At 52.3% G+C, this 27,067-nt stretch overlaps 1 protein-coding gene across 1 annotated transcript in view; it reads left to right on the top strand.

Annotated features, from left to right (window-relative positions):
* MAN1C1 (mannosidase alpha class 1C member 1) overlaps positions 1 to 27,067 on the top strand; it is a 130,022-nt gene that overhangs the window by 98,752 nt on the left and 4,203 nt on the right. Inside the window, 6 exon segments of the mRNA XM_006924411.3 lie at positions 290 to 370; positions 5,898 to 5,992; positions 12,355 to 12,481; positions 15,385 to 15,478; positions 20,727 to 20,842; positions 25,280 to 25,499. Coding sequence (XP_006924473.1) covers positions 290 to 370; positions 5,898 to 5,992; positions 12,355 to 12,481; positions 15,385 to 15,478; positions 20,727 to 20,842; positions 25,280 to 25,499 — 733 coding nt within the window.

Genomic DNA, 27,067 nt, shown 5'->3' with positions numbered 1-27,067 from the left:
TCCAATGGCCTCGGGCAAGGGCTGGGGAAGGGAGCCAAAGCCAGTGTTTATTTGGAACGCTGTAAAAGTGTGGGTAGCAGCCGCCAGGCAGGTGCTGATCCTTCTCGGCTCTTACTGTGAAAACCACCACCAAACATCAAGGGAGCCCTGCCCAGGTACCGCCAAATCAGCAGAGTGGAGGGGGAGCAGCCAGTGTCCCCGTCTGTCTCAAGGACCCGACTGCCCCTCCGAGCCCCGTGGGCATCTCACAAGCGTGCCCACTGCCTTCCCCCTTCTTTCTGCCCTGCAGAGCGGAGAAGCATCCTTGTTTGAGGTGAACATCCGGTACATCGGAGGACTCCTCTCAGCCTTCTACCTAACAGGAGAGGAGGTGAGTTGGTGTGTTTCCACAGCCTGGACCCATTGAGGATGGGAGGGGCTTAGGACTTCTAATCCCCGCCCTTCATTTCACCAATGAGGAAACAGGGATCCATGGGGATTCGCCCAGGGACACCCGTGTCCCCCACCTCCACGGTGCCACCTGCAGCCTCCTCCCTGTCTCTGATGCTTCCATTCTGCTGCCCAGGTGAGCCCACTGGCTCCCACAGCTGGTAGTAAGTTCTCTAAGGGCAGCACCAGGTCTACCCTATCCACGCAGCCCCTCCAGCGCTTGTGGTCACAACCTGAGCTCCGTGGGGGCTTGTAGAGCTGCTGGACTGGTTCTTGCACATGATGATTCTTGGGGATCGATGATGCCAAGGCCATTGTTTCACCACTTCCGGCCCCAGGACCCTTGGCCTACTCGCAGCCACCTTCGCCCTCCCCTCCTAGGGCAGTCACCAGCCAGACCCAGCTCTAAGTCTCCAGGAGACAGTGGGGGAGGTGGGGTGGCCACATGTTGTAAGTATTAGGCCTTAGCCCCTGTGCACCGCGTTGGCTTCTGGAAGGAGGGCCCTGGGCACAATCAGAAAGGCTGGACCTCACCCCCACGCTGCACTTGCCTGTGGCCTTGAGTAGGTCCCGACCCCATCCCTGCACCTCACTTTCTTCCCCAGCATGGGGAAGGTCTTAATCCCCCCGCCTTGGGTCAAAAAGTCTTGAGAAATGGGGCAGGAGGAAAAGGGTTCGACCCCAGAGCCGCATTCCAAGAGAATTTTGAAAACCACAGAGCTCTGTGCAAATGGGAGGCGTCTTCATCCCTTCATGAGCTCCCGTGAAGGACAGCGCAAGTGTCTGGTGGTGAGGTTGGCCGAGTCCCCAGGACATCGGTCAGCTATGTTCCCTGTTACCCAGAGGGTCCACTGCTCAGCGCAACCACTGCCTTGGGGCTGGGAGTCTCTCCTGGGCCCTTTACTTTGCCCATACTTCCTTGTCTCTGCCCACCCAGAAATGAGTAATTATCCCTGTGGGGGGCCATGAAGGTGAGGGCAGCAAGCAGCAGAAAAATCCCGCTTCATCTCTACAATTGTCTGAGAAAGTCATTCCTCTTGTCTTCAATTTAGGACTCACGGGCTGAAGTCAATAGTTTAGAGGCAACAGGCGTGTGCTTTATCTCTCCAGGCTCTTTAGGCCTCTCTCCATCAGGCGGAATCTCCTCGGCTGAGATTACCGCTTGTACCAGTTTGTCTCCAGATAATTGTAGATAGGAGCCCTCGGCTTCGAGCCACCCGAGGCCTGAATTTCATTTGAAAACCCCAGGACAGGAAAATGACATATGGGACAGAAAAAGGCACCCATGTTCTTCACAGGCATTTGTCTACCTCCCACCCAGGTCGTGGGAGGTGGATGTGGGATGTGTAGGGAGGGAGGGGGGCGATGCAGTGGGGCTCACGGGTTGGTGCGGGGGCCAGCGATTCAGGAGGGAGCTGGCGTTCCTCAGACCTGACCGCTCGTCTTTCCCTCTCTCCTCTGTGGTGTGCCGTTCTGAGAACTTGTTCTGAGGCCTTGGCTTCCTAGAAGGGACCATCAACCTGGCTTGCCAGGAGGTAGACCAGACAGTGGGATGTTGATAGCAGCACCTGTGACTTAGCAGTAATTCAAAAGGCCCAAGGAGAGGCCCAAGTGGCTCAGAATTCCTGAGCAGGCAGGATCCTGGGGTTTTCAGCACAGCCCCGTCCTCCAGCCACTCCTTCCCGGTCCCTCTCTGTTGCCTGCACCTCCACACGGCAGAGACCGGAGACCGTGCTGCCTACGCACGGTGTCCCCGGTTCCTCAAACAGCCCCATGAGATGGTGTTTTCACCGATTTGCAGGTAGAACCGAGTCTTAGGGAGAAGTCACTTGCTCAGGTCACACAGTCCCTGAGGGCTGTGTTGGGTTGACTCCTGACTCTGTGGCCTCTATGCCATAGGCCAGGGTTGTAGCCCTCGGTCAGCCTGGCCCGGCATCACCACTTGTCACCGGGCACAGCCACATGAGACTGAGTCCTCTCTCCTCTCTGTCCTTGACCTCACACACAGTGGGTACTTGTGGAGTGGGTTTTTCTTAAAATTCCCCACAAATATTTGTGGAATGAACAGTGAAGGGGGCCCCACACCCCTTCCAGGGCAAAGGCCTTTCTTTGCTTCAGAGGGACCCCACAGGAGGAACAGGCCCTGCTATGTAGCCAGCCCTACCCAGACTCTCACAAGAATCACAAGCAGCCACAGCCACACCAGCTGTCACTGACACAGCACCTTACAGTTTATATAGTATGTTCACTTACATGGATATCCTGTCATTTGATTTCTAGAAGAACCCTGTGAAGCAGCCAGGGTACATGTCACTATCCCTTTATGCAGATGAGGCTCAGAGACAGTACGTGGCTCACCCAAGGTCACATTGCTGCTAAGTGGGGAGATCTGAACCTGGGCTCTGACTCCCCATCCAGCACCTTTTCTACTCTACGGAATATGATTCTTGCTGGCTTCTCTCACCTCTCTTCTGGAACCGCCGGGCCAGTGCCCACTGCTCACCATGGCTGTCTGAGGCCTCCCTGTGTCGGGAAGGCAGCTTGGTATCCTGGAAAAGAGCCACTTACGAACTCCACACCTTGGGCAAATTGCTTCTCTGAAACTAAGTTTTGTCCTCCTCACAGTGGGTCAACACCTCCCCCACAAGGCTGGTGCAAGGATTGGAGGTCATGTAGATAAGACACTTGGCACACTGTGCTATTATGATTTATAATAAATATATATATGGTCTTCGTTCTGTTTCTGGCACAGAGTTCCTAAAACCATTGGGATTTCCTAAGCGATGAGAACCGTAGAAAGTGTCTGTTGTTATATTAATGAGGTGACTCATGGACCCTATTTAAGGATGGAGGCTGATTTCCAGGGAAACCAACTATGCGATTAGAGGGTTGGAACTTTCGCTCCCACCCCGCTGACCTCCAGGAAGGAGAGAGGGGCTGAAGGATGAATCAATAGCCAATGGCTTAATCAACCATATCTATGTAATGAAGCCTTTACGAAAAACCAAAAGGATGGGGTTCAGAGAGCTTCCAGGCTGGTGAGCACGTGGAGATTTGGGGAGAGTGGTCGGTACACTTGGGGACAATGGAAGTTTCATGCCCTTTCCCCATACCTTGCCCTGTGCATCTCTTCCATGTGGCTGTTCCTGGGTTATAGCCTTTTATAATAAACCAATAGTCCAGTAATTAAATTGTCTTCTGAGTTCTGTGAGCTACTCTAGCAAATTAACCAATCCCAGTGAGGGGTTCTGGGAACCTCTCACTTACAGCCAGTCAGGACTACAGGTAACAACATTGCAATTGGGTTCAGAAGCTACTACACACTCATTCACTTCCAAGATGAGGAGGATCAGTGTGCTTCTGTTCCCAGCGGTCCCTGTCCTGCCCACACACACTCTCGCTCAGCATCCTTCCTGAGATGGCTGAGACCTTGCACTGCTGGCTGGTAGCAGGGCCTTCCAAAAGAGGAGGCACGGTTTGCGGGCAAGAAGAGCCTTTAAGAAGAGTTAGCTCGGAGTCCTCAGGGCAGAAGGCAGCCAGACCGCAGCCTGGAGCCTCAGGGTTGGGTTTGGTCCCGGTGGGTCATTTTGTGCCTCTGGGCTCAGCCTCCCCAGGGGCCAGTGAAGTAACTGAGAGCCTCAAATGAGAGCCCTTAGTTGTTGCTAAACCTGCGGCTTCTGGGGTGACAGAAGTTTTGGAATCTGGATTCTAGACAAGCTCTCCCAGGGGTTCCGACATGGCTGGCCCTGTGCCCACTTATAGGACCCACTGTCTGGCACTGGCATTATCATCTTCTCTTGTCCATCACTGCCAGAGAGTGGTTCTTCCCCACCCTCTCCTTCCCTCCTATCCTTCCCGCCCTCATCACCTCCCCCACCCCATTCCTAAGCACCCACCCCCTCAGAGGCCCCTCAGAGGCCTCTCATCCACTTCCCACAGAGTCAGAAAAGCTGGACCTCACCCCGACTGCATTCCCGAAACAGCTGCCTCAGCATTTTTAAATTGTATGGGGGGGACCTCAGGAAGACTTTATTTTGTGGCTCCATGCAGGAGGTCAGCAAAGGGTCACCCTCGAGCTCCAGAAGTGAAAGGAAACTCATGTTGTCCCACCAGGAGCGATTTCTTAGGGACTTGTGTCTCATCCTTTAAAAGATAAATGATTTTTAAGGCTGTGTCTCATCCTTAAAAAGATAAATATTGTGAGTTTGTTTTTATTATAAAAATAGCACAGAAGATAGAGATAAGCCAAAAGAAGAAAATTAAAATCCTTCCTGAGCCGACCCCTCCCAGGAGACCACTGTTAATATTTTGATGTATTCCCTTCCCAGCCTTTTCTCATGCATCCATATGCAGATAACTTTTACGAAAGTGGAATTACACTATTTTGACATATTTTTCTCTTAATAGATTATAAACTCTTTCTTTGCTGTTAAATTCTTCCACGACATCATTTCAGGGGCCACGTGGTTTTCCATTACATGGATAAGCCATCATTTAACCACTTCCCTATTGTTTGCTATTCAGAGTATTTCCATTTTTTCCACTATTCTAAACAATGCTGGAATAAATAACCATAAAGTTAAATCTTTACAACATTCTCGTTTATGTATTTCCTTAGAATAAAATCCTAGGAGGGAAACTAACTGCTGAGTCAGAAGGCCACAGGTGTTTTCGAATTGATCAGGAGGACAGTTTGAGGAAGTCAGAGCTTTAGGCAGAGGCCCTGAGGCCTGGGACCTCCTTGTTGGCTCCCTTGCCATCATGTGGGTGGTTTAAGATAAGCCAATCTCCTTCTTTGTTTATTCCCATCTGTAAATGGAAACAGTGGGCAGAATCTGAATGCAAAAGGGAAAAGGCCCTCCCTGGTTTACACATGGGAAAGTGGTACTCGGAGGGAGGCCATGGTTTGCTGAGAAGCACATACATGCCAACCTGTGGGACAAGGTCTGGAACCAGGGAGGGGTCTGGGCTCCCAGGCCAGTGCTATTTATGCTGGGTCCAGATGTGTTTCCCATGTGCTTGGCCTGTGACATCCTGGTCCCACGGAATGGACTGGCACTGACCCTTGGTGTCCTGCTGCCCTGGCCACTCCATCTTCCCAGTGGTCACCATCACCTTAATCACAACTATAATCATTGAACCTTCATCATAGCCTGACACTGTAGTAAGTTCTTTGCAACCATTATTTAATTTTCATTCTTCCCAACAACTCTCTGAAGAAGGCAATATTGTCCTTGTTTTATGACCAAGCAAAGTGAGGCTCAGAGAGAGGTGCCTCACCTCAGGCCGCGGAGCCAGGAATTCATGGAGCCAGGCTCACATCCAGGCCTGTCCCACCACAGAGCCTAATGCAGTGCCACCTCCCACCCGGGGCCAGATACGTTAGCAGGTTTATCTGCCAGCAGCATCTTCTTGCAGTGACTGCAGCCCACCCAGCCCAGATTCACAATGCCCTTTGACCCTTCCAGGTGTTCCGAATAAAGGCCATCAAGCTTGGAGAGAAACTCCTGCCAGCCTTCAACACTCCCACGGGAATCCCAAAAGGCGTCGTGAACTTCAAAAGGTAGGACGCCTTCTGGTTTCCCACTGTGGCTTCAGCTGCATCTGCATGGAAACTGAGGCACAGAGAAGGGACGACAATGGCCTCTGGAATCACAGCCAGTCAGTTGGCAGAATGAAAACTACCCTTAGCCAAGGGCCTTCCTGGGCCGGTGTTTGTCACCAAACCTGGTTCTTGGGGTTTAGGACAACACAAAGCCCGGTCTTCTGGGGGTGAAGAGGGGCAGCTATTCCTCTGTGATGGTCCCACAGCACCACTTTGACCCACGGCCCTCCAGGCATGCCCTCCCTCCCCAGCTAGAGTCAGGAGACAGTAGGCACATCACATCCTCCTGACACAAGGAAGTACCCAACGCTGCTAGGAGGTCTCAGGACCCAGGGCAGAGGGACCCCTGGCCTGCCAACCCTCACCCTCAGGGCTGGGTCTCCGGAGCCCAGTGTGAGAACACAGAGGGGCCTCTGGGAGTGTCAAGAACACAGAGGTTCAGATCCCAAGGAGTAAAGAATGTGACTGGCTTTGATCACATAAGCCAGCAACCGACCATCCCAAGACATGAACCCATGACTTTCAACTCCATTTTTAAAATAATAATAATATTATCATTAGAATTTCTCCTGTATAAAAACACTAAATTCTCATTGCAGAAAACACACATTATACCAAAAATGTGGGTAAGACCCAAAAAATCACATGTGGTTCCACTAAAGAGAGAATCCACTGGTAATGTCTCTTTCTATTGGCTCTGTTTTAAAACAGTGATTTTTATTGGCCACTTTCATCATTTCCCCTCCTGATCTGCTGCCTAATTCAGAGTCTTTCTGGGCAGTCACTAAGTCACAAAGCTCGAGGGGAAGGGACCTTGGGTGACATAGCCAGAGAAGGTTGGAGCCAGAGCTGCAGCTTGGTCCCGCTGCAAAGCCTCTGGGGCGCTCACCTGTCTCTTTTGCTTCTCTCCCGTGGGTGTGTGCTCATATCCCACTGAGACCCAGCGAGGGGAAGGGACAGGGTCAAAGTCAACAAAACTAACTGCCCAGACGTCTTTAAGACCCATTGGGGAGCGTGAGTCTCGCCCCTGTGCGCCCCACGTGCACCCACCCGTCTTGCCTTCCCTCCCCGTCTGTTCCTTCGCAGCTTCCCGGGCCTCAAAGCCCAGCTCAGATGCCACCTTTGCCATTAAGCCAGAGGCGTCCTTGCCTCTCCGGGCCTCCAGGCACTTTATCTCCTTTCTCATGGCCCTTGTCACACTCATCTTCATGTTCTGCCACTGGCCTGGAAGCTTCTTGAAGGCAGGAACCACGTCCAATTCTTTGTTCCTCTGACAAATATTTCTGCCAGACGGTGTGTGTAAGAAAAAAGATTAATAACAACACTGTTCCTACTGCTTATGGAGCAATTACCATGTGCCCAGCATTGTGTTAATGGCGGCCATACGTTGCCTCACTAACTTACTGCTCACAGCAAAACTTTGAGGTATTTGTATTTGTATTATTCCCATTATTAAAACAGAGTCTCAGAGAAATGAAGGAACTCGCCCGAGGTCTAATAGGTAATAGGGCTAAGATTTAAAGCCATTTTGTTAGGATCAGTCTGAAAGCTCTGCACTTAAGGCCTGCCTGGCCAGCTCGCAGACAGGAGCCCAGCTGCCCCTGTGCTGCGCTTAGCAGACCCAAGGTCCCTGGGAGACCTTGTAGGAGGCACCCAGGGAGCCCCCGGGACCACCCTTCACGCCCTCCTACAGCCCCAGGCCTGGGAAGAAAGCTATAATATTTCCATTGTGTTGGGCTTCCCTTTTCCATCTCCTGAGGTGATTTCTTATCTCGGGGCTCTCAATCTAACATAGCTCCAGCCAGCTTCCTGGTGGGGAGGAGGATGCTGGAGGGGAGGCGGGCGCCCTGGTTCCTGGTGAGCGAGTGTCCCTGGCTCCCTCTCTGTCCTGGCCCTCATGTTGGCCTAAATCACTTCAGCACCCTCTCCTGGGCCTTGCAGAGAAGAGGGAACTTGGCATCTTCACCTGCTGTCCTCTGTGGTCAGAAAGAATTCCTGGGGCGTGACTGCACTTAAGTTAAATCTCACCATGGGCCAGGGAGGGCCCCTCAGGGCCAATCGAATCCCATTCTTGGTGCCAAGGTTGACTCCTCAGAGCTGGACACTTGGATGTCTGCTCCAATTCTTCTTCCACAAACACTGAGCCTGGAGGGACACAGCCAGCTGTCGTGGAGCCGAGACACAAACATGCTGTCTTTCCAGCTCCCTCTTCTGGTTCCAGCTTCTCAGGCCTCCTTGCCCAGGATCAGGGATGGAACCCCAGCTCAGGCATCCCTTCCTCCTCTGTGCAAGGCACTGTGCGCCCTGAACCCCACGCCACAGCCCTGGCTGGCTGCCTTACCCTTGTCCCTCAGAGTCCGGACCTGATCCATCATAGATCCTGCCATTTCCAATTCAGGAAGCGTATGTAATTTTAGGCTGTTTGCATTCTGCCAGGGCCATGCACTCATGTTTACATATGCATATTTCCTGGCAACGCCCCACTTCCATTTTCTAGGTAAAAGTCAGTTGCTAAAGGCCTCCTGTTCCACAGGGAGAACCCCGGGGATGTATACAGCCCCCAGAGCACTAACTTTGCTCTTTGGAGGGCCTGCTGGGGGTGGAGGGCTGGGCCACCCACTGCTGCCCCCGTTCTGGGCAGGGCTGGCTGTCAGCCCCAGAAGGAGAGGTAGATAACTAGGCCCTGCCCCAAAACTGACAGTGAGGAGGACCCTGAGGGAAGGTGGTTCCCGAGTGAGCAGTGACTGCTCCTCCTCCCTGATGGGAGGTGTGTCTGTGTGGCTGGCCTGGGAGGCAGAGGCAGGGGCAGCTGTGACCTGTGACCTGAAGGGAGCACTAGGCTATCTGAGAGAGTGGCAGTGGCCAGTCCAAGGACCTCTGCAGCTGACTCACTCTCTCTCCTTGTTCTCACGCACATATACAGGACGCCCTACTGCCACCCATCCAAATCATTAAGGCTCAGATACACAAGCTCGCCCTTGTCACACATACACCCTCATCCGTACATATGTGCGCACATTCACACACACACATGTGCATTTCCATACGCATACCCACACCGAGGTACACATCTTAATCGTGGCTGCTGTTTACTGAGCATTCATTGTATGCTAGGCACGATGCAAGCACGTCACATAGATTCTCTCTTTTCAACCTCACAACAACCACCTGGACCCCGTTTCGCTAGTGAAAAAACTAAGGCTCAGAGAGGTGAAGTAACTTACTCAAGGTCACATAGCAGCAAAGCAAAGTTAGAGTCAGAATCCAGATCGGTCTGGCTCCAGTTAACAATTACACCACACACGGGAGTGCACACACAGGCACGCACACGCATAGAAGCTTCTGCCAGGCTCCGAAGGGGCATTGTGGAAGAGAACGCAGGATGCAGGCCCACTGACGGGCGTCAAAGCCTGGGAGGGGAGCGGGGTGCAGAGCTCCCATTAGCCCATTGCCTCACAGGGCTGATCAGAGGACCTCCTGGTCTCTGGCTGCTGTCCAGATAAGAGGTATTTGGGGCACCAAGTACCAAGGATTTGGATTCAGATTCAGCTCGACCAGCTTTATCACTTACTGTGTGACCTTGGGGAAAAGTGTCTCCCCCACTCTGAGCTTGAGTATCTTCACCTATGAAATGAGGGTCATGGAATCTACCCTCTGAAGCTAGAAATGAAGATAAAATAAGATGCCACAGCTGCCACACATCAGGAGCTTAATAACTCAACATATCATTTACATGTGCATCCTTACATAATGACAAAATGACAGTAATTACATGCGTAATTTGTACAATAACTCTATGAGGTGCGGGTACCCTCATTTAACAGATGAAGAAACTGAGGTCTAGAGAAATTAACCACGACCTGCCTGAGGTCACCCAGCTGGGAACTGGGGAAGCTGGCACTTGAAGACAAGCAGGAGAGATGAAGGCTCCTGCCCACTGCTCGCCTCTGCCCTGGCTGGCACAGCCCGTCTGCCAGGGCGGCTCCACTCCCGGAGGCCCGCTTGGGAGGGTGAGCTTTGGAGGGAGGAGGAGAGGAAGGAGAGGCTTGTGTGGGGAAAAAGGAGAACAAAAGACGGCTGGGTGGCTGGTGTCTGGTGGCTTTTTTTTTTTTTACCTTGAATTTCTCTGCAAGGGCAGGAAGTATCAATTATCCAGGAAACCTTCTACCCACTGAGATCACAAGCTGGAGAGAGAAGTCTCGCTTGGGAAGAAAGACAGGCAGGCGTCAAAGCCTGGGTTGATGTGGGGCCATCTGGGTGGGAGACCCCCTTAGGGACATGGCCAGCACATCTCAGTCTGAATCCCACCTCCACCACCTGCTGGCTCTGACCTTCGACAACTCACTTCCCTCTCTGAGCCTCAGTTTCCTCCTTCACATATTGGAATTAATGAGGCTTTATCTTGTGGGCTTTAAATGAAATAATGATATAAACAGCTTGACCCAGTGTCTGCCATCTGTAGCAGTTCAATAAACGGAAGCTGTTTTATTTATTATCCAGGAGACAAGTTTCCCCTCTCTATGGAACCCATCCCTCCCCGCCCCCATGTCAGGAAATACCCGAGGAAGTGGAGACAGGAAGACGAGACCAGTGGTCGTCTTTATGTTTATTGAAGTCACCTGCCCCCAAAAGACCCTAAAACATAGGTCCTCCATCTGTTTCTGGAAGCGGGGAGACTAGTGAGTTTCCCAACTTCCCCAGAAGTTTAGAAGGAGAAGGGGATCCCCAGGAAAAGCACTACCCCTCAGGTGGCAAACCATGACCTCCCAGGCCCACACCTGCTTCCTAGGTCCTGCTCCTGGGGGAAAGAGGGACAGACAGAGACCAGTTCCTGGAGAGCCAGAGCCATCACAGAAAGGAAGCAGAGGGGCTTCGCAGACACCCCCCGCAGCCCGCCCCACACTAACTGCACCTCGGGGCTCCTACAGATGGAGAGCTCACTCCGGCCTGCTCTGTTCCCACCCCATGTCCTCCAGTCTCCTGCAGAGGGAGGTAGAGCCCTGTCCCCCTAGTTGTCCTAAATGTCCAGTAGAAAAGATCATCATGATACATATGAGGAAACACAGGGAGAAGAAGCTGCTCGCCCAGGGCCACCCCCACGCTGCACCTTCCTCCTCTCTCGATCCCCACAAAAGCCCTAGGATGGAGGCTGGGAGGTAGTAGCTTTACCCGATTTATCAGGTGCAGAAACTAAGGCACACACGGAGGCATGGTTTGCCTGAGGCCTCTCAGCTCACACAGTGGACCCTGCATCTCCTGGCTGCGGATCCCAGGGAGACCATATGTAAAAGCACCCGGAAAGGCAGTGTCCCTGCTTATTATTAAATAATTGAAATTGAAGCCGCTGCACAGTAGTTAGGACAAGCTCTGGCATCAGAGCAGCTTTGGGTCCCAGCTGCTCCACTTGCTGTGTGATCTCAGGGGGGTGACATCACAGTCCTGTGCCTTGTTTGCCTCATCTGTAAAGGGGGCAGTGGGAGGGTTATCTGTGGCCCTGCCCTCTTCTCCCTTGAAAGCACTCAGTACAAGAAGAGGTTACCTGACAGCCTTCTCCTGTGAGGCGGCAGGGCCATACTAGTAATAACTAATTTGACTTTGTCGAAGGTGTTCGTGGGAAGCGCGTGGTTAAGGGGTGAGGAATCTTTGCTCCGAGAGCCCCTGCCTCTCTTATTCAGAACCTCGGCTTCCTCAGGGTCTGGCAACCCCAGGTGTGTGTTCATACCAGAGCCACCTGCCTGTCCGGTGTGCGTTCCAGGAGGGGGCCATTGGGTGTCTTTGGGCAGCACTGACAGTGTTAGGGAGAGAAAAAGGGCGACATGGGGTCCCTACCATTTATCTGGCCCCGTTCAGACCCCGGCCACAGAACTGCTTACCCTCCACGTCCAGCGCCATGGACTGTGAGCAGTTTGGCTAGAGGGCAGAAATAAGGGTCGGTGGGGTCTTTAGGGTCCCTGACAGCATTATCGGTATCACCTATAAATTTAGCGCAACGCATGTGCCAGGTCTTGGCCACCAAGACAGCTCTGCAGCTGTCCTTCTCAAGCCCACAAGTCTTACAGGGACTTCTTGGTGATAGAAACAAAGAATGTTGCGAGTCAGACAGGCCTAGGTTCAAACGACCTTCAGCAGGTCACTTCATCCCACCGACCTCAGTGTCCTCATCAGCAAAATGGGGCTGCTATGGTACGGAGCTCCAGGGAAGATGAACTGAGATTGCATTGAAAGCTCCTGGGTCAGTGTCCCTCCCCCCGCCCCCCACTAAGCAGTCACTTTACTCTCCCAGAGGAGCCAGCTGACAGCAGCTGCTTCTGTCTTTTCAGTGGCTCCAACAGGAGCTGGGGCTGGGCCATGGCCGGGAGCAGCAGCATCCTGGCGGAGTTTGGATCCCTGCACTTGGAGTTCCTACACCTCACCGAGCTCTCTGGCAACCAGGTCTTCGCTGAAAAGGCAAGTCCTTCCTGCTCCCTTCCCAAATGGCTCCTTCCTCTCCTCCTCACAGAAAGCAGGAGGATAGGCATTCATTCAGCCTGTCCCAGGCCACAGAGCAGTGGATCACAGATCACCGTAGGGGTGAGTGGTGAACCCAGAAGTCTCACTAATGGTTCCTTGTGGAAGACTTGATTGTCCCCGATCCCAGGCGGCAGGGAGGGCGAGTAGTCAGGGTCCTACAGAGAGCAGGGAAGAGACGAAGCTGCCTGGGAGAAGGTTCTCACTGCTCTGTCAGCTCCGTGGCAACCACGCATATGTGAAATCTGGAGGAAGTGCAACAGCTGAAATCGAGGCACCAGCTCGCTTTGGCAGGAATTGGCCACCCAGTGCAAAAGTCCCCTTTCCAAAGACATTTAACTTTCTCGTGCGAGATCTGCCTGCCTTTTCCTTCCAGATGCCCGTCTAGCTTGTGCTGTCAGCAGGCTGGCAAAGCGATTTCACTCCACAGCAGAGGCGCACGTCTGTTCCTTCTCACTGTTACCAAGCTAGCTCAGGATGCAAGAGGAGCTGAGAGATAGTGTCCACGCTGTCGTCCATCCTGACAGCTGCTCGTAACTCCTTCCGGGAAGCCCTTCAGAAGGAGCGGTTCCTCCGTGTCGCAGCCCTTGGCAGTCCCACTGCCTGGAAGTGCCCCCATGGCTCTAACTCTAAACCCAAAGAAGGGAAGTGTAAACATGCCACCCTCAGATGGTGCTCAGGCTCCATTAGTTGTCCCTTCCTGAGTCCTGCCTGGGGAAGAGAAGCCCCGCCCTTCCAGAACCCAAAGCCCCCACTCCGAAGCCTTCCCTTCCCCCTAACGTTAGCCTCTTAGCATGCCATGGGAGCTGGGAGCTCAGGGACGCACTCTCTACCCAGTGGCTCCCAGCCTCGTGCCAGCCAACCAGCCTCAAAGCATCACCTGGCACACCTGTGAGGAAACGGATCTCTGGGCTTCGCCCCAAGCCCAGGAATTTGAGTTTTTAATCAGCACCCATTTGCTTTTTGACACCAGGTTTAGGACCACTGCTTATTCGATGTGGGAATCCACCCACGCATTCTTGAGAAAATGCTCAAAAAGAGCTTTTCAACCCCTTGATCACTTCCGCTACCTTGGAGCTCACTACTGCTCATCACATTGTCAGACCTTCAGAATCTTCTCCTTGTATGGAGAGGACTCTGCCGCCCTGTGACGCCCCACCTTGCAGGTTCCCCTTCCCAATGGTCCCACCTCCACACCCTCCCTCCCCGCAGGCCCCCCAGTTTCTATTGCCCTTGAGCCAACTCCTCCAGGAAGATTGTGGCCAGCTCAGAATGGAGAGGGACGGGCAGCTCTCTCTAGTCACTGGCACATCTGGAGATAAGAGCTACCTATGCGCTGTGCACCTGTAGTGTCCCTGACCCTCCCAACAGCGCTATGTGCTGGGTCTTCCTGTCATCCCCATTTTACAGAGGAGGAAACTGAGGCTCAGAGAGGTTAAGTCACTTGTCCCCGGTCATCCATCTGGAAAGTGATGAAGCCAAGATTCAAGTCCAGGATTTTTTGGCTCTGAAGCCCATGCTCTTTCAAGACAGATGAGTACAGCAAGCTTCGGGGTTTCTCTCTTAGAGCCCCACCCACCCTTCTGTCTCTCTGTCTCTCTCTACATTTATATTCTCCAGCTATTTTCAACCCCCAGTCATGCCTCCCACAGAGGCGATTATTGGCAGTCAACAAATTGGCCCAAATTCTAGAAGCGCCCGCACCCTCCAGGGGAGCTAATTTAGCCTGCTTCACTGCTCACCACCAGGACAGTTGAGAATAAGTCAGGTACAAGCACGTCCCTGTCCCCCATAATGGACTCCATTAACATAAATGGATATGAAATCTGATGTGGCAAAGCAAATGCTGTCCCTTGGAAAGAGAGGTCTGACAGCTAAAAGGCTGCTCTCCCTGCTCCTGCCTTGTAGATAAATCTGTGAGCATGATATAGTATGGTCCCCTGGGGCCTTTCTCTCCCGGCAGATTCTGTGCTGGGAGAATTTCCTGCACTGCCAGAGCGCAGACCCTGAGGGATAAAGCCTTCCCACTCCTGAAGCCCAAAGCCGCCTTCGCCCTTTGTCGCCCCAAAGGTTGCAAATCCAGCTTCCTCCTGCTCCGTTGCTGTTGGACCCAGGGGCTGCTCCGTGTGGTCACAAAAGACCTGATTCATATCCTGACTCTGCCACTCTGCGTACTGGGTGGCCACAGGCAAGTCACCTGAATCTCTCTAAGATTCAGGTGTCTTGTCTGTGAGACTGAGATAATTATAGTGTTCTAATGGTTGGAGATAATGTGTATAACGGGTCTGGCTCCGAGGAATTGAGAAATGTTATCAGCTGTTGTTTTTAAAATCCTGAGATGCCTGTGAGGACATGGGGATACTGAGGAGCCCAGGCCTCTCCTCTGCAATGTTCCTGCAGTGTCAGATACAATAACATATTACCAGGTTCAACCACATAAAGTTGCCAATATTTGACCATTTCCAACCTATTAAAAAGGCAATTTTACCTAGCGCTTACAAAACAGCTACTTTCACTTATATTAATCCCCACTCCTAAAAAGACCCTTCCCCAAAAGTGACACACAATGAGGAGGGAGTGAGGTGAGGGTGGGGGGGCGGGGTGGGGTGGTGGTTCCGCCTGGCAGACCCCAGGCAGAGTAGTCAGTGCAGAGGTGATATGTCAGGCCCCACCGCGGCCATGTCCTGCCGGCCCATGTGTGGGTACAAGGTCAAGGCCATCCCACCAGCTCTGGGTTGGAGCCTGCTGCTGGTTTGTTTCCTCTGTGGATCTTGTTGGCGGGCTGGGAGTGAGCCGACTTCTTCGGGAAAGTGAAGATGCGCCTGGTGTCCATCTCTTGGCAGGTCAGGCACATTCGAAAGGTCCTCAGGAAGATCGATAAGCCGTTTGGCCTCTACCCCAACTTCCTCAGTCCCGTGAGCGGGAACTGGATGCAACGTGAGTACGGAGATGCTGCTGCCCCTCCTGCAACTGGTTCCTGCCCAGCTGCCCTGCCCAGCCCCATGCTGGGCACCTGAGCCTAGTGAGGAGTGATGCATTTATCAGAGCCACATACCAACGAGGCACTCGATCAGTGCTCCTGGAACCACCGCCCTGCAGGGCAGCTTGGGGAGTTTTCATTATGGTTGTCACTGCTATTGTGAAGGAGGCGATGGCTGTCAGCTAGTAAGGCCTTGCTTGCCCTGTGCATGCCCCTCACACTGGCCAGGCCACAGCCTTCCATCTCTGTGGTACCTGCTGAAGCCTCCTTTCATCATCCCCAACCTTTCAGGAATGTTCCAGAACTGTCTACTCCAGAAGAGGCTCCAAGAGAGTCCAGACCCTTTGATCTGGACTCCAACTTTAATTTTTATTTTTTTAATTTTAAGCAGAGCCTAACTATACAGCAATATAAAAACAATGATTTCGCTGCTGAATCTTACACCTACAGCAATTGGTCCCAGGATTTCCTGCTGTTCTCTGTTCAGAGGCTTGTTTTTCAACCAGGCAGTTGTCAGTCACCTGGTCACCCATGGAGCCTCATTCACAGCCCCTAGCTCCACCTATTGAAACAGAATGGGGCTTGGGGGCACACTCAGGTAGGAGAGTGTTGAAAGTCTCCCAGGCCCCTGACATTGCACTCCTGTTGAAAAGCCCTGCTCCACCTTGCCCCCTTGACCAAGGACCTGGTCATGTGGTCTTAGCACAAAGTGGTAGCAGGAGGTTCCACAGGCCTTGCTCGAGACCTTCCCAGAGCCCCCACCCTCTCGGCTCAAACAAGGACCACTCTCCCTTCCCTCATTCCCCCCACTCCCAGCCTCAGTTGTTATGGCGTCAGCAAGGGCTCAGGACCCAAGTAGACATGAGTCTAATTACTGCATGGCTGGGGTGTAGTTCATTTTATCTCTTTGAGCCTTGGTTTCCTCTCTTGCAAAATGGGAGAAGAGCTCAAGATGAGGTCTTTGGGTACCGTGGAAGGGTGTGGGAGTCCTGATCAAAAGCTGCAGGAAACAGATCTCAGTTCTTCCGCCAGGGATGATGTGGGTTGTCCCATAAGGTAAGTGCACCCATCAGTGACAGTATGGAGGCAGGGCCCGGCAGGGGTGTCGCGTAGACACCGCAGAGGCCTCGTCCTTCCCACCCCGAGTCTCTATGATGAGCAGGTCCAGGGGCCCCAGAGAATTCAACCCAGGATGTGTCCCCAGTAATGACCCCACTCACTCCCACGTGCCCTCCTGCAAAAACCACTTATAGAAATGCCAAATATTTTTAACTAACCACACTGCTAAATCCAAGAGTTTGAGGATAAAATGAAGGTTCGAATTGCAAATCGTGGCCCCGGCAAGAGACAATTCAATAACTGTTACTGCCTTTAATTGCAAGGCCCGACTGGGCAAAGGGATGAACTGCCCCGCTGCTGGCCTGGTCTGCTCCAGGACAGTGCGGCAAAACCCATAAAAAGGAGAAGGGTGTGGCTTTCCCGCAGGAACAGCTACCTTGGCTAATTACGGCAAAACCCCCGCTGAAAAGCATAATTTTTTTTCAGGCTGCACCAGGGGTCACAGGGCTGGGCAAAGTCAGTCACATGCGAAAAATTGTTTCATATTAATAAAATATGAATCTGCGGCCAGGTAAAGAGCAGAGGGAGGGTTATGACGCCACCCTACCCGTCTGGGTGTCTGCCGTCCCCCTTCCCCGGCGTTGGCACCTGGGATTATCTCAGGTTTTCTGCGGTTTCCTCTGGGCTTTTTTTGGTGCTTGTGTATTTTTCCAGATGATGACATTTCCAACTTGCATGAGCTAAGTACGTTCACATTTCTTTCTCTCCTTGACTCCTCTGTGTAGCCCATTGACGGCCACAGAAATTGCAGCTTCGAGAGGTGGAGGAGGAGCTGGCGCTTTGTCCCAATCCCAGGCGTCTGCTCTTAGCTGCTCCCCGGTCCTGCTTGAAGCTGAGCTTCAGGGCAACGGGAGGCCAAGATATCCTGCCACCAGCACCTGACAGCCAGGAGAAGTCCGCTGGGCTCCTGCTGGCACCAACTTAGCAGAGCCACTTCGAGCTCAGAGAATAGCCAGCCCTCCAGCTTGGCCCTGGAGTGGCCTGTCCTCCTTGTCCACTGCCTGAATCCCACTCTTTGGTCAGTGGGAGAGAAGTGTCAGGTCTAGATTCTCCCCAGTGGGAGAGAATCTTCCAGTAAGATTCTTCCCAATGGGAACATGAACTGCCCCTTAGCCCCAGGCTGGCAGCCTCTCCCAGTCCATGATACTTTCCTGCCGGCCAGTTCCCCGGCTTGTAGGGTGGCTGCCTCCTGCTGCTGAGTGTGATGAGAGCGTTGACACAATCAGAAAACGGGAACCAATTTCTGTTCTAAGGCTCATGGCCACCAACTCGTGCTCCCCTTTTGCATTTTACATCAGAAGACTGAGGGCCCACAGGGGAAAATGGCTTGTACCAAGCTAAGGGCAGATTTCACGTCTTCTGATTCCCACTCCTGTGCTATCACGCAGTGCTGGGGAAGATTCCACACATGCAGGAGCTAGAAAGCAATGGGACCTCCAAGTGAGAACTGTCCATGTCAGTCAAGGTCCCCTGAGAGACCACACACACGCCCAAGAGGGTGTTATGTCTCAGTTGTCTGTGGAACTCCTGGCGACTTGGCTCCCCTCCCCCGTACACACCTTCCAGGTGAAGTCCTTGACCATGTCTCTCTCTCTCTCTCTCTCTCTCTCTCTCTCTCTCTCTCTCTCTCTTACACACACATACACACACACACACAGTAATCACATGATGAAGTCCAAACTCTTTGGCTTGGCATTCGAGGCCATCCCAGTTAGCTCAAACTTACCTTTCTTTCACTTGTTCAGGATTTACTGGGAGTCTGCTGCGTGCCATACAGGTACTGGACGTAAAATATGAGTCAGATTGCATTTTACACACACACACACACACACACACACACATGGCAATCACATGATGAAGTCCAGACTCTTTGGCTTGGCATTCGAGGCCATCCCAGTTAGCTCAAACCTACCTTTCTTTCACTTGTTCAGGATTTACTGGGAGTCTGCTGCGTGCCATACAGGTACTGGACGTAAAATATGAGTCACACACAGTCCCTCGCCACAAAGAGCCCACAGCCTAGTCGGAGAGGCAGATCCACAAACGGATTCTTACAACAGCCTCAGGAGCAGCCGATGACAGGCACACACCCAGCGGTGGCAAGGTGGCTTCCACTGAGCCCTCCCCACGTGAGGCGCACTGGGCCAGATGGGGCCCGTGCCTTATCTCACTCACTCCTCATGGTCACCCTGCGGGAAGGGACTGTGAGGGGGTTTATGGGAACATTGAAGAAAGCCTTTCTGAGGAGGGAATGCCTGATTCCGAGGTGTAGCAGTGAGCAAGTGTTAGCCGTGCAAGGTGGGAAGGGGCATTCCCAGTGGAAGGTGAAGGCTGAAATAATGGTGTGGGGGAGGCTGGGAGCTGGGAGTGTTTGGGGTGGAGGAGAAACCCACGAGGGGAGGCAGGGCTAGGAGATGAGTGTGGAGATGACAGTTGCGTACCTGTGAGCCAGGGCCCCTGCTGTGGGCTGCCGGCTGTCAGAGGGCTCTAGGCAGAGGCCCACTCAGTTTGAATTTCAGCCTTGCCCCACCCCTGCTCTGCACAGACCTCCTGCTCCAGCCGTGGACACACCATCAACATGCTGGGCCTGGCATATCCCTGCCCCCTCTTGTGCTTGCCCAAGCCATGCCCTCCACTTAGGAATAGGGGGTGAGGGGGTACGCCATGCTAGTTGTCTCTTCCCTCTTCACTAGCAAAGTCCAGCCCACACTGACCCCACCCCCTCCTCCCCAAGACTCGGGCTTTATCTGGTCTGTTCCAATTTTTGTAAGCGCATGTTCGATTCCTGAAACCTTGCTGGCCAGGATTTGTTTATGGAGGGGCCAGAAGGACTGGTTTACTGTGGAGCCCTCTCAGCCCTCCTTTCCCGGTCCCTACCCGTCTTTACCTTCCAACTTCCGGTTCTTCTCTCTTTGTACTTATCCGTTCTCTATGCATCTTTGATTTCATTCTCAGGTTGACCGTGTAAAGCTACAGAAAGTGAGAGCTCTACCAGCATTGTGGCCTTGGATGAGCTTTTTAGGTTTGCGCTCAGTTTTCCCATCTGGGAAATGGGGTTGATGTGTTTACCTTGCAAGGTTCTTGGGAAGATTGTTATAAATAATACAGGAAAGCTCCTAGCCCACAGTGGACCCTCCGTAAATGGTAGCTGTTCATGTGCTCTCTATTTCTTTCTTTCTTCCCCCCACCCACTTTCCCTCTCTTTCTACCTTCTTTCTCCAGAGGAGCTGAAAATATTCTTCCCATTTCCCCCCACCCTACCTTAACACCCCCCATTCACCTTCCTCTCTGTCTCTCTGCTTAAGTGAATCATTTGCTTTTTGTTATATCATCAGATGCCTTTATGTTTCCCTATTGTTAATTTTTAATGCATATGAGTGTTTTCTGTGTTTTACTTCTACTGTTAAGTGCTCCTTGGTCAACCTGTCTTTCTCCAGAGACAGCCCTGGGTGGAGACACCTCCTCATTCAACCACAACCCGGAGGTCTTGCTCCATGGGTGCTCCAGGCAGCTGCCACCAGGGCAAAGAGGGGGTCTTCAAACCTAATTTGTACTACCACTGCTTTTTTGAACTCCGTTTATCCTAATTTGCTAAATTTAAACTCAGTTTTTCCAGAATGGCTCTGTACTCTGACCAACTAAATTAAATTTCTCCTTCCTCTTTTTCATGGCCTTTTATGAACCTGCCCAGCATTAATTACCATGTTTGTCACCAGGTAATAAAAATCTCTGAACTTCCTGCTACCAGATTATCTTTTTGAAGAAATGCAACTCATTTACAGTTAATAACCAGAGACCCTGCCGTCCTCGGCCTGCTAAAGCAACATGATTTATAGCACCCAGATGAGCCCGTGCACTTCTGTGCAGGACCATTGCATTCAAGACTGCCCTGAGTCCCCCGAGTCGCAGACTGTGTCTTTCTCTCAGCCTCTTTTCTAGTGCTTGCAGGCTGCTGATTAAGTGCTCGCTCCCACCCACACACAGCACCGGGGACCACCAGGGCTGGTGGGCAAGATATGTGCTCCATTAGCCCTGCCGGCGGCCTCGGCAGATGGAGATGATGTTCTGTCCTCTTTCCCCTTACAGACCACGTCTCGGTTGGAGGACTCGGGGACAGTTTTTATGAATATTTGATCAAATCCTGGCTGATGTCTGCCAAGACAGATATGGAGGCTAAAGATATGTACTACGAAGCCTTGGAGGTAAGACAAGCACCGGCTTGTTCACGGGTGGTCAGTTGGTCGTTCACCATCGGTGCCGTCACAGGCCCCTGCGTGCCGGGGGCTTGCTCACCCCTCTTCCACAGCGAGCGGGCCAGAAGAATGACAAGACAGTTCCTTCCCCAGTCACTTTGCACATCGCATCTCATGACTCTTCTTGAATACCTTGAAATTAGAGTCATGTTAGCATCTCATTTCACAGTTGCAAAACCCAAGCTCGAGAAGATGAAGTCATTTGTCTGAGGTCTCACAGGAAGCAGCAGGCAGTCTGATTTAGAAATCATGGTATCTATACTTCAGCTGATGTGTCAGAGCCCAGAATACAGCCAGAGGGTAGGCTGGGAGCCCCCACCGGAGGCTGCCAAAGCAAGACCCTCAGCCATTTTCCTGCCAAACCAGAGATGACAATTAACACGTCCAAGCTGGGCAGGGCCTCCTTCAGAGGAGCATCCGGTCCTATTCCTTCTTATGTGGAATGAAACCAAGACCCAGAGAGAAGAAAGCACTTACTCAAAGCCGCAGAGCACAGAATTGGCAGAGCTAAAGCTAGAACAAGGTCTCCCTGGCTCTGAATAGATGAACGGAAGGACGGATGGATAAATGGGTGTGTGAATGAGTAGAAGCGTGGATGGGTAGGTGGATATGGGTGGATGGAGGTTGTAAGAGGTTGGTTAGATGGATGAATAATATCTAACTATCTCTGATCACATGAATCTGGCCAGCAATGGTAGTGCTTAAAGGAAGCACATTGAAACAGACCTCCAGGGCTGTGGACCCTTTAAATTATGGGCTTGGTGATAAGTTTTCTCTGCCCCAGCACCAAGACCTCAGTCATGAAGCAGCTCCTAGGACTGCAGTCTCAACTCAGTCCAGCTCAGCGCTGCCCACCCCAAGTGTCTACAGCTGAGCTTAGCAGGCAGCCAGCATCTCCTGTCTCCTGTTGGGATTAGCGTTCGGCTGGTGTCCAGGTGTGCTACCTGGAGAGGCCCTTGCTGCTGTACCTTGCAGAGTAAACATGCAGTTAAGGAACAGCCTGGTTCCCTGTCCACGGGGCACACTATAGTTGAGGTTTCAAGGGAAGACATAGCCATGAATTACTTAAGCAAACTGCGAACTTTATGAAAACACTGATTGAACAGAAGAGAGCTGGCTTTGCCCCCACGCTTGATCTCCCTGGTAAACAGCCTACAGTGTCTCTGACCCTGGTTACGAGGTGGGCCCACGTCAAGTTTGGGACTTTGAAGAACGTTCTGGTGGTTCTTAATCTTGCTGGCATGTTAAAAGTCACTTGGGGCACTATAAAGTCCTGATGGCCAGGCTGCACCCCAACCAGGTTACATCAGAACCTCTGCGCTGTGCCCCAAGCAACGGCCTGGAAAGCTGCAGGGGTCGGGGAGGGGCAGCTTCAGTGTGCAGGTTAGACCAATGTCTAGCTGTGGTGGGTGTGGGGGGTTTGGGTAGGCCGACCGGGCAACCCCTGAGGGTCACAAGAGGAGGGGCAGGAAAGACAGGGGATTTCTGTCACTCTGGCCTCCTCCAGGGAGGTGCACTGAGTACCTTGTCTTATTTAGCCCCCATCTGACAGATGATGGAACCGAGGCTCAGAAAGTCCCCAGGTCACACAGCAGCAAGTGTCAGAGAGCAAACACGGTCTGACTGACTCCAGGTCCAGTGCTCCTGCCTCCACTTACCTACCAGCTGCCACAGAAGAGCCTGGTTTGCTCAAAGTCCCCTCCGAGAGGCAAAGGAAGCCAGAGTCTCTGAATAGCCTCAAAACCAGCCTAGGAATTAGTCCCATTTTACAGCTGAGGAAAAAGAGTCTTCAGAAGAATAAATAAGTTGCCCATAGTCACCCAACTCTCAATTGCAGAGCTGGGATTCATTTCAAACCAGGTCTCTGGCTCTCAGTCAGCTCTTTGCTGTGATTTAAGCTTTTTTACAAGTCAGTAGCCAGCCTCTGCTGTCTCGTGTTTTGCTCAGAGTTTTAGAAAGCCATGGGTTTTTTTGCTTTTGTTTTTCATCTTTGCATATGCTTGTCTCAGTTGTCTCCTCAAAGAGAGACTGCTCTCTCATTTCCTCTTTACCACAGTTACTTTGCCTGGCGTTAACCCCAGGTAGAATAACCTGTGGGAGACATACTCGAAGGTACAGATTTCCAGCTGCAGTGCGAGGCTTCCTGGGATCTCTGCCACCCCCACCCCCACCCCCATGTCTGTGTTCTCCTCCTCGTGTTTACTTACAGTGGGTAACTGAACCAGGTTTCTGCACCCTGATCTAGCTGTGCCACCCCTCCCCCACACCTGCATGCTTAGGAATGCATGGACCCTCGCTCTGCCCTGAGCCAGGGCCCAGCCCAGAGCAGACCCAGCCCAGCAGCAGGCAGCTCTCCAGGCCCCCTCCCCACATGGAACAGGTGTCCTGGCCGGTCCGTCATCAGAGCTTGCCCCTCTGCTGCTCAGTGAGGGTTCAGCACCCAGCCCACCAACCCAGTTCTTACGGGACAGGCAAAAGGAAAAAACAGTCAAGTAGCGAATTTTGTGTGAGTCCCTTCTGTATGTCAGGCCCTGGCTGGAGATTGCTGGTGGTGGCTTCTGCCATCACAGGGCACCCAGAGAACTGGGAGAGAGACAGACATTCCATTAGAAACAAATACGGATATGCAAAGTGGGAATAGCACCCTGTAGGAAGATAACAGTGTGGACTGGGGTGTCCTCTGCAAGGAAGTGCATCCTGGAGTAGTCCCAAAGGCCAAGCTGGAGTTAGCAGAGCAAGTGCAGAAGCAGCAAGGAGAAGCAGCCGGCAAAACCCTAAGGCAGAAAGAAAACCCAGCCTTTTATGAATGTCTCAGCTGGTGGCAGAGACTTTCTTTGACCTCACTCTGCAAAGTAGGACCCTCTCCCCAGGCTTTTCCCTGTCCCATCTCCTCAATTTGCTTCGTTCAAACTGTTGGTCACAAATTTTGATTCTCGTGCATATTGGATTTTGTTGGGGAGTCAGCGTTCATGGGTAAGCTCCCTGAGGCAGGTCCGGAGGGGCTCAATCCCCCGCACCTAGCATAGCGCGGGCATCAAGGAGATGCTCTCGAAATATTTTATCGGGGGAGGGGTGCACGAATAAAAAGAGGCCAGTACGGCTGAGACAGGGCCAGGAGAAAGCGGCAGGGGGCAGGCTGTAGAGGAATTGTAATAGCCAGCATTCACTGAGGACTCTCTCTATGTTAAGAAACAGGCTGAGCTCTGCAGACACATCTCATTTAATCCTCACACCCCTATGAAGTGGTTCATACTCTCATCCCCATTGTATACATGAGACGATGAAGGAACAGAGAGAACACAAAACCCGCCCAGCTTGGAACCGGTGGAGACGGGGTTTGAACCAACGAGTCTGCACCCGAGAGCTGTGTCCGTGGCATCAGGTTAAACCTCAAGAAACTCAGAGGCCCTGCTGGACTTTGGTCTGAGGGCGCTGGGAAACCACGGAAGGGCATTAAGCAGGCGCGAGACATGGTCAGGTTCGTTATGTACAGAGGGAGAATAGATAGGACAAGAGTGTAGGCAGAAGCCTGGCCCCAGAGACCCCGCCTGGACCAGGATCCATGGGCCCATCAAGTCCAGCCTTGCAGCTATGTGGGTGGCTGCTGCCATCATCTCCATCTCCAGGGCAACCAGAGACTACCAGCAAGTGGGGGGTTAGGAGGGGTGGGTATGATGGCCTGACACCTAAAGCCCCAACATCCCCAACAGCATCACTTCCTGTGGCCACAGGGGAGGGCTCTCCAAGTGCTTTGCCATCAAAAAAAGCAACCTTTGGGTAGTGGAAGAGTGGCACTTGGGCTTCTGGGAGTCCTTGTCCTAATCCTGGTGTGGCTAGGTGACCTGGGACAAGCCATTTGACCTCTTTTTCTGTAGAGAGCACTGCAGCCCTTATGCTTGGCTTGTTTTTGAGAATCTGATGAAACATATGGACCTTGTCCCATGAAAACGAGTATACACGAAAGTGTCATGTACAATTTTAGGGCATTCTGGACCTCCTGAAGCCCATCCACAGGCCAATTGGACTTCAGGTTAAGATTCCCTAAGACAGGATATAATGGGTGATAATAATTTTTAGAGATTTAAAAAAAAATTTTTTTGTATGGAGAAGATTTAGAAATTAGTATAAGAGATTCACCTTGGAGAGCTTCCTTATGCCTAAGCCCCCAGCAGGCACCAGGCCTCAGCTGGGCGAGTGGCAGAACCTCCCGCCTGCCCATCAGGAACGGCTGCCGGTCAAGGTCAGCGAGCCTCCTTTGCCCGGGGTGGAGAGCTCAGCAGAGCTGAGTTTGCTGCTGTCTCCAAAATATTCATGTTCCACCCTCTCCTTCCCTTCTCTGCACCCTCCCGCACCCCTTCTCTCTGCTCAATTCCCATTTGCTCCCAGGCAATAGAGACCCACTTGCTGAATGTGTCTCCTGGAGGGCTGACCTACATTGCTGAGTGGCGAGGGGGCATTCTGGACCACAAGATGGGGCACTTGGCCTGTTTCTCCGGGGGCATGATCGCCCTCGGTGCTGAGGACGCCAAGGAGGAAAAGAGGGCTCACTACCGAGAGCTCGCAGCCCAGATCACCAAGACGTGCCACGAGTCATACACTCGCTCAGGTAACCCTGCGAGGGAACGGGGCAGCAGGACAGACTGAGGCTACGCGGCAGAAAGAACTAGAAAGACCAGTAGAGTGGCAGTGGGTGAAGGGAACACATGGTCTTAGGAAAGTGTCGCCCTGACATTTATGCAGAATTTGAACAAGGGTCGTGCTATCTATGCACTGAGATTGTACCTTAAATTAAAGGGAAAACGGAGATGATGTATTAAGCACTTGCGTTTGCCAGGTGTTGTTCAGCACTGAACCTCAAACCACAGATGAGGAAACTGAGGTTCACAGATGACTTGGCCATGGTCCCATGTGACGGGCACAGAGCAGAGGATCCCCCAGCCCCTGAGGCAGAAACGTTGGCTTCCTGAGCCTAGAAAAATCCTTCTCCCTGAATCCCCACCCCCAAACATGCCTCTGCCTTTCCTCCCCAGCACCCCTTCACTTAGGGGGTCTCAGCACCTCCTAAGACCAACCTATTTATCTCTCTCTTTGACCCAAAACCAGTAGAAGCTTGAGAGCTTCTTGACCATCTACCCAGCACTCACACAGAACTGTCAAATGCAAGAGTTACAAGTCACATTATAGAACATAAGCCCAATTCCTCATTTTACACATGGGGAAATTGAGTCATCCCTTAGCCAAAGTCACACTGCCATGAGTAGCTGAGCCGGGGCCAAAACCCAGGTTTTCTGATACTCAGCTCCGCCTCATGTGCTGTCTCTCTAAATAGCAGCCCCCAGAACAATCCCTGCCCCCTACCCCCAGGCCCCTAGCTGGTACCCACCACTCTGAGTTTAATCCCAGTCTTGGTTAGAGGAGAGGACCCAAGATTTACAGTAAAAAATTCCTGGTTCAAGTGCCACTCTGCCAGTCACCAGCAGAGTGGCCTCCATTTTCTCATCTGTTCAATGGGGACAATAACACAAGTCTCCAGGATGAGGTAGAGGGTCCCGGAGAATCACGTTGCCAGCGCCTTCAGCCAGCAGCCTAGGAAGCGTTTGTTAGCGGACCCTCAGAAATGAGTCTGTCTGTGACCACTCCAGTCGAATCCTGATCTCCTGGAGTTGTTCAGGATGCCAGCAATTTTCAATCGGTCCCTAAAACTGGTCTTCAGTTCCCTTCAAAGAGCTCTCTCTGCCAGCCCCATAAACAAATAGGAAATCTCAGGAATACTAAAAAGCTTGCTATTTATCTGGGACAATCAGCCCAGACCATAAAAGACGTCAGCTTAATAGAGCATATTGTTCCAGCCAACCCTGCTCATCCACAGAAGGCTGCAGTAGTCGCTCTCGCCCTCACCCCATTAGCAGCTTGGCAAAGTGACTATTTTCTGGTGGCAGGAGTGGCTGCACCATTTGAGAGGATCAGAGGGGCCCGGGTCTGGCTAGTTCCTCTTCCAGGAAGCCCTCTAAGGGAGGGTAAGATGTCCTGCAAAGCTCCATCCTATCTCTAGAGAAAAAGCAGTCCAGGACCTCTCAGGGTCCTGAACCCTAATGAGAGGAGAGAAAGCTCACATTAGGGCCAGAGCTGGGCCCTCAGCTGACCTGGACAGGATGTACATACATTAAAGGAAGA

This window comes from Pteropus alecto, unplaced genomic scaffold, assembly GCF_000325575.1.
Source record: "Pteropus alecto unplaced genomic scaffold, ASM32557v1 scaffold39, whole genome shotgun sequence".
Taxonomy (NCBI): domain Eukaryota; kingdom Metazoa; phylum Chordata; class Mammalia; order Chiroptera; family Pteropodidae; genus Pteropus; species Pteropus alecto.
This window is presented reverse-complemented; position numbering and strand designations above follow the sequence as displayed.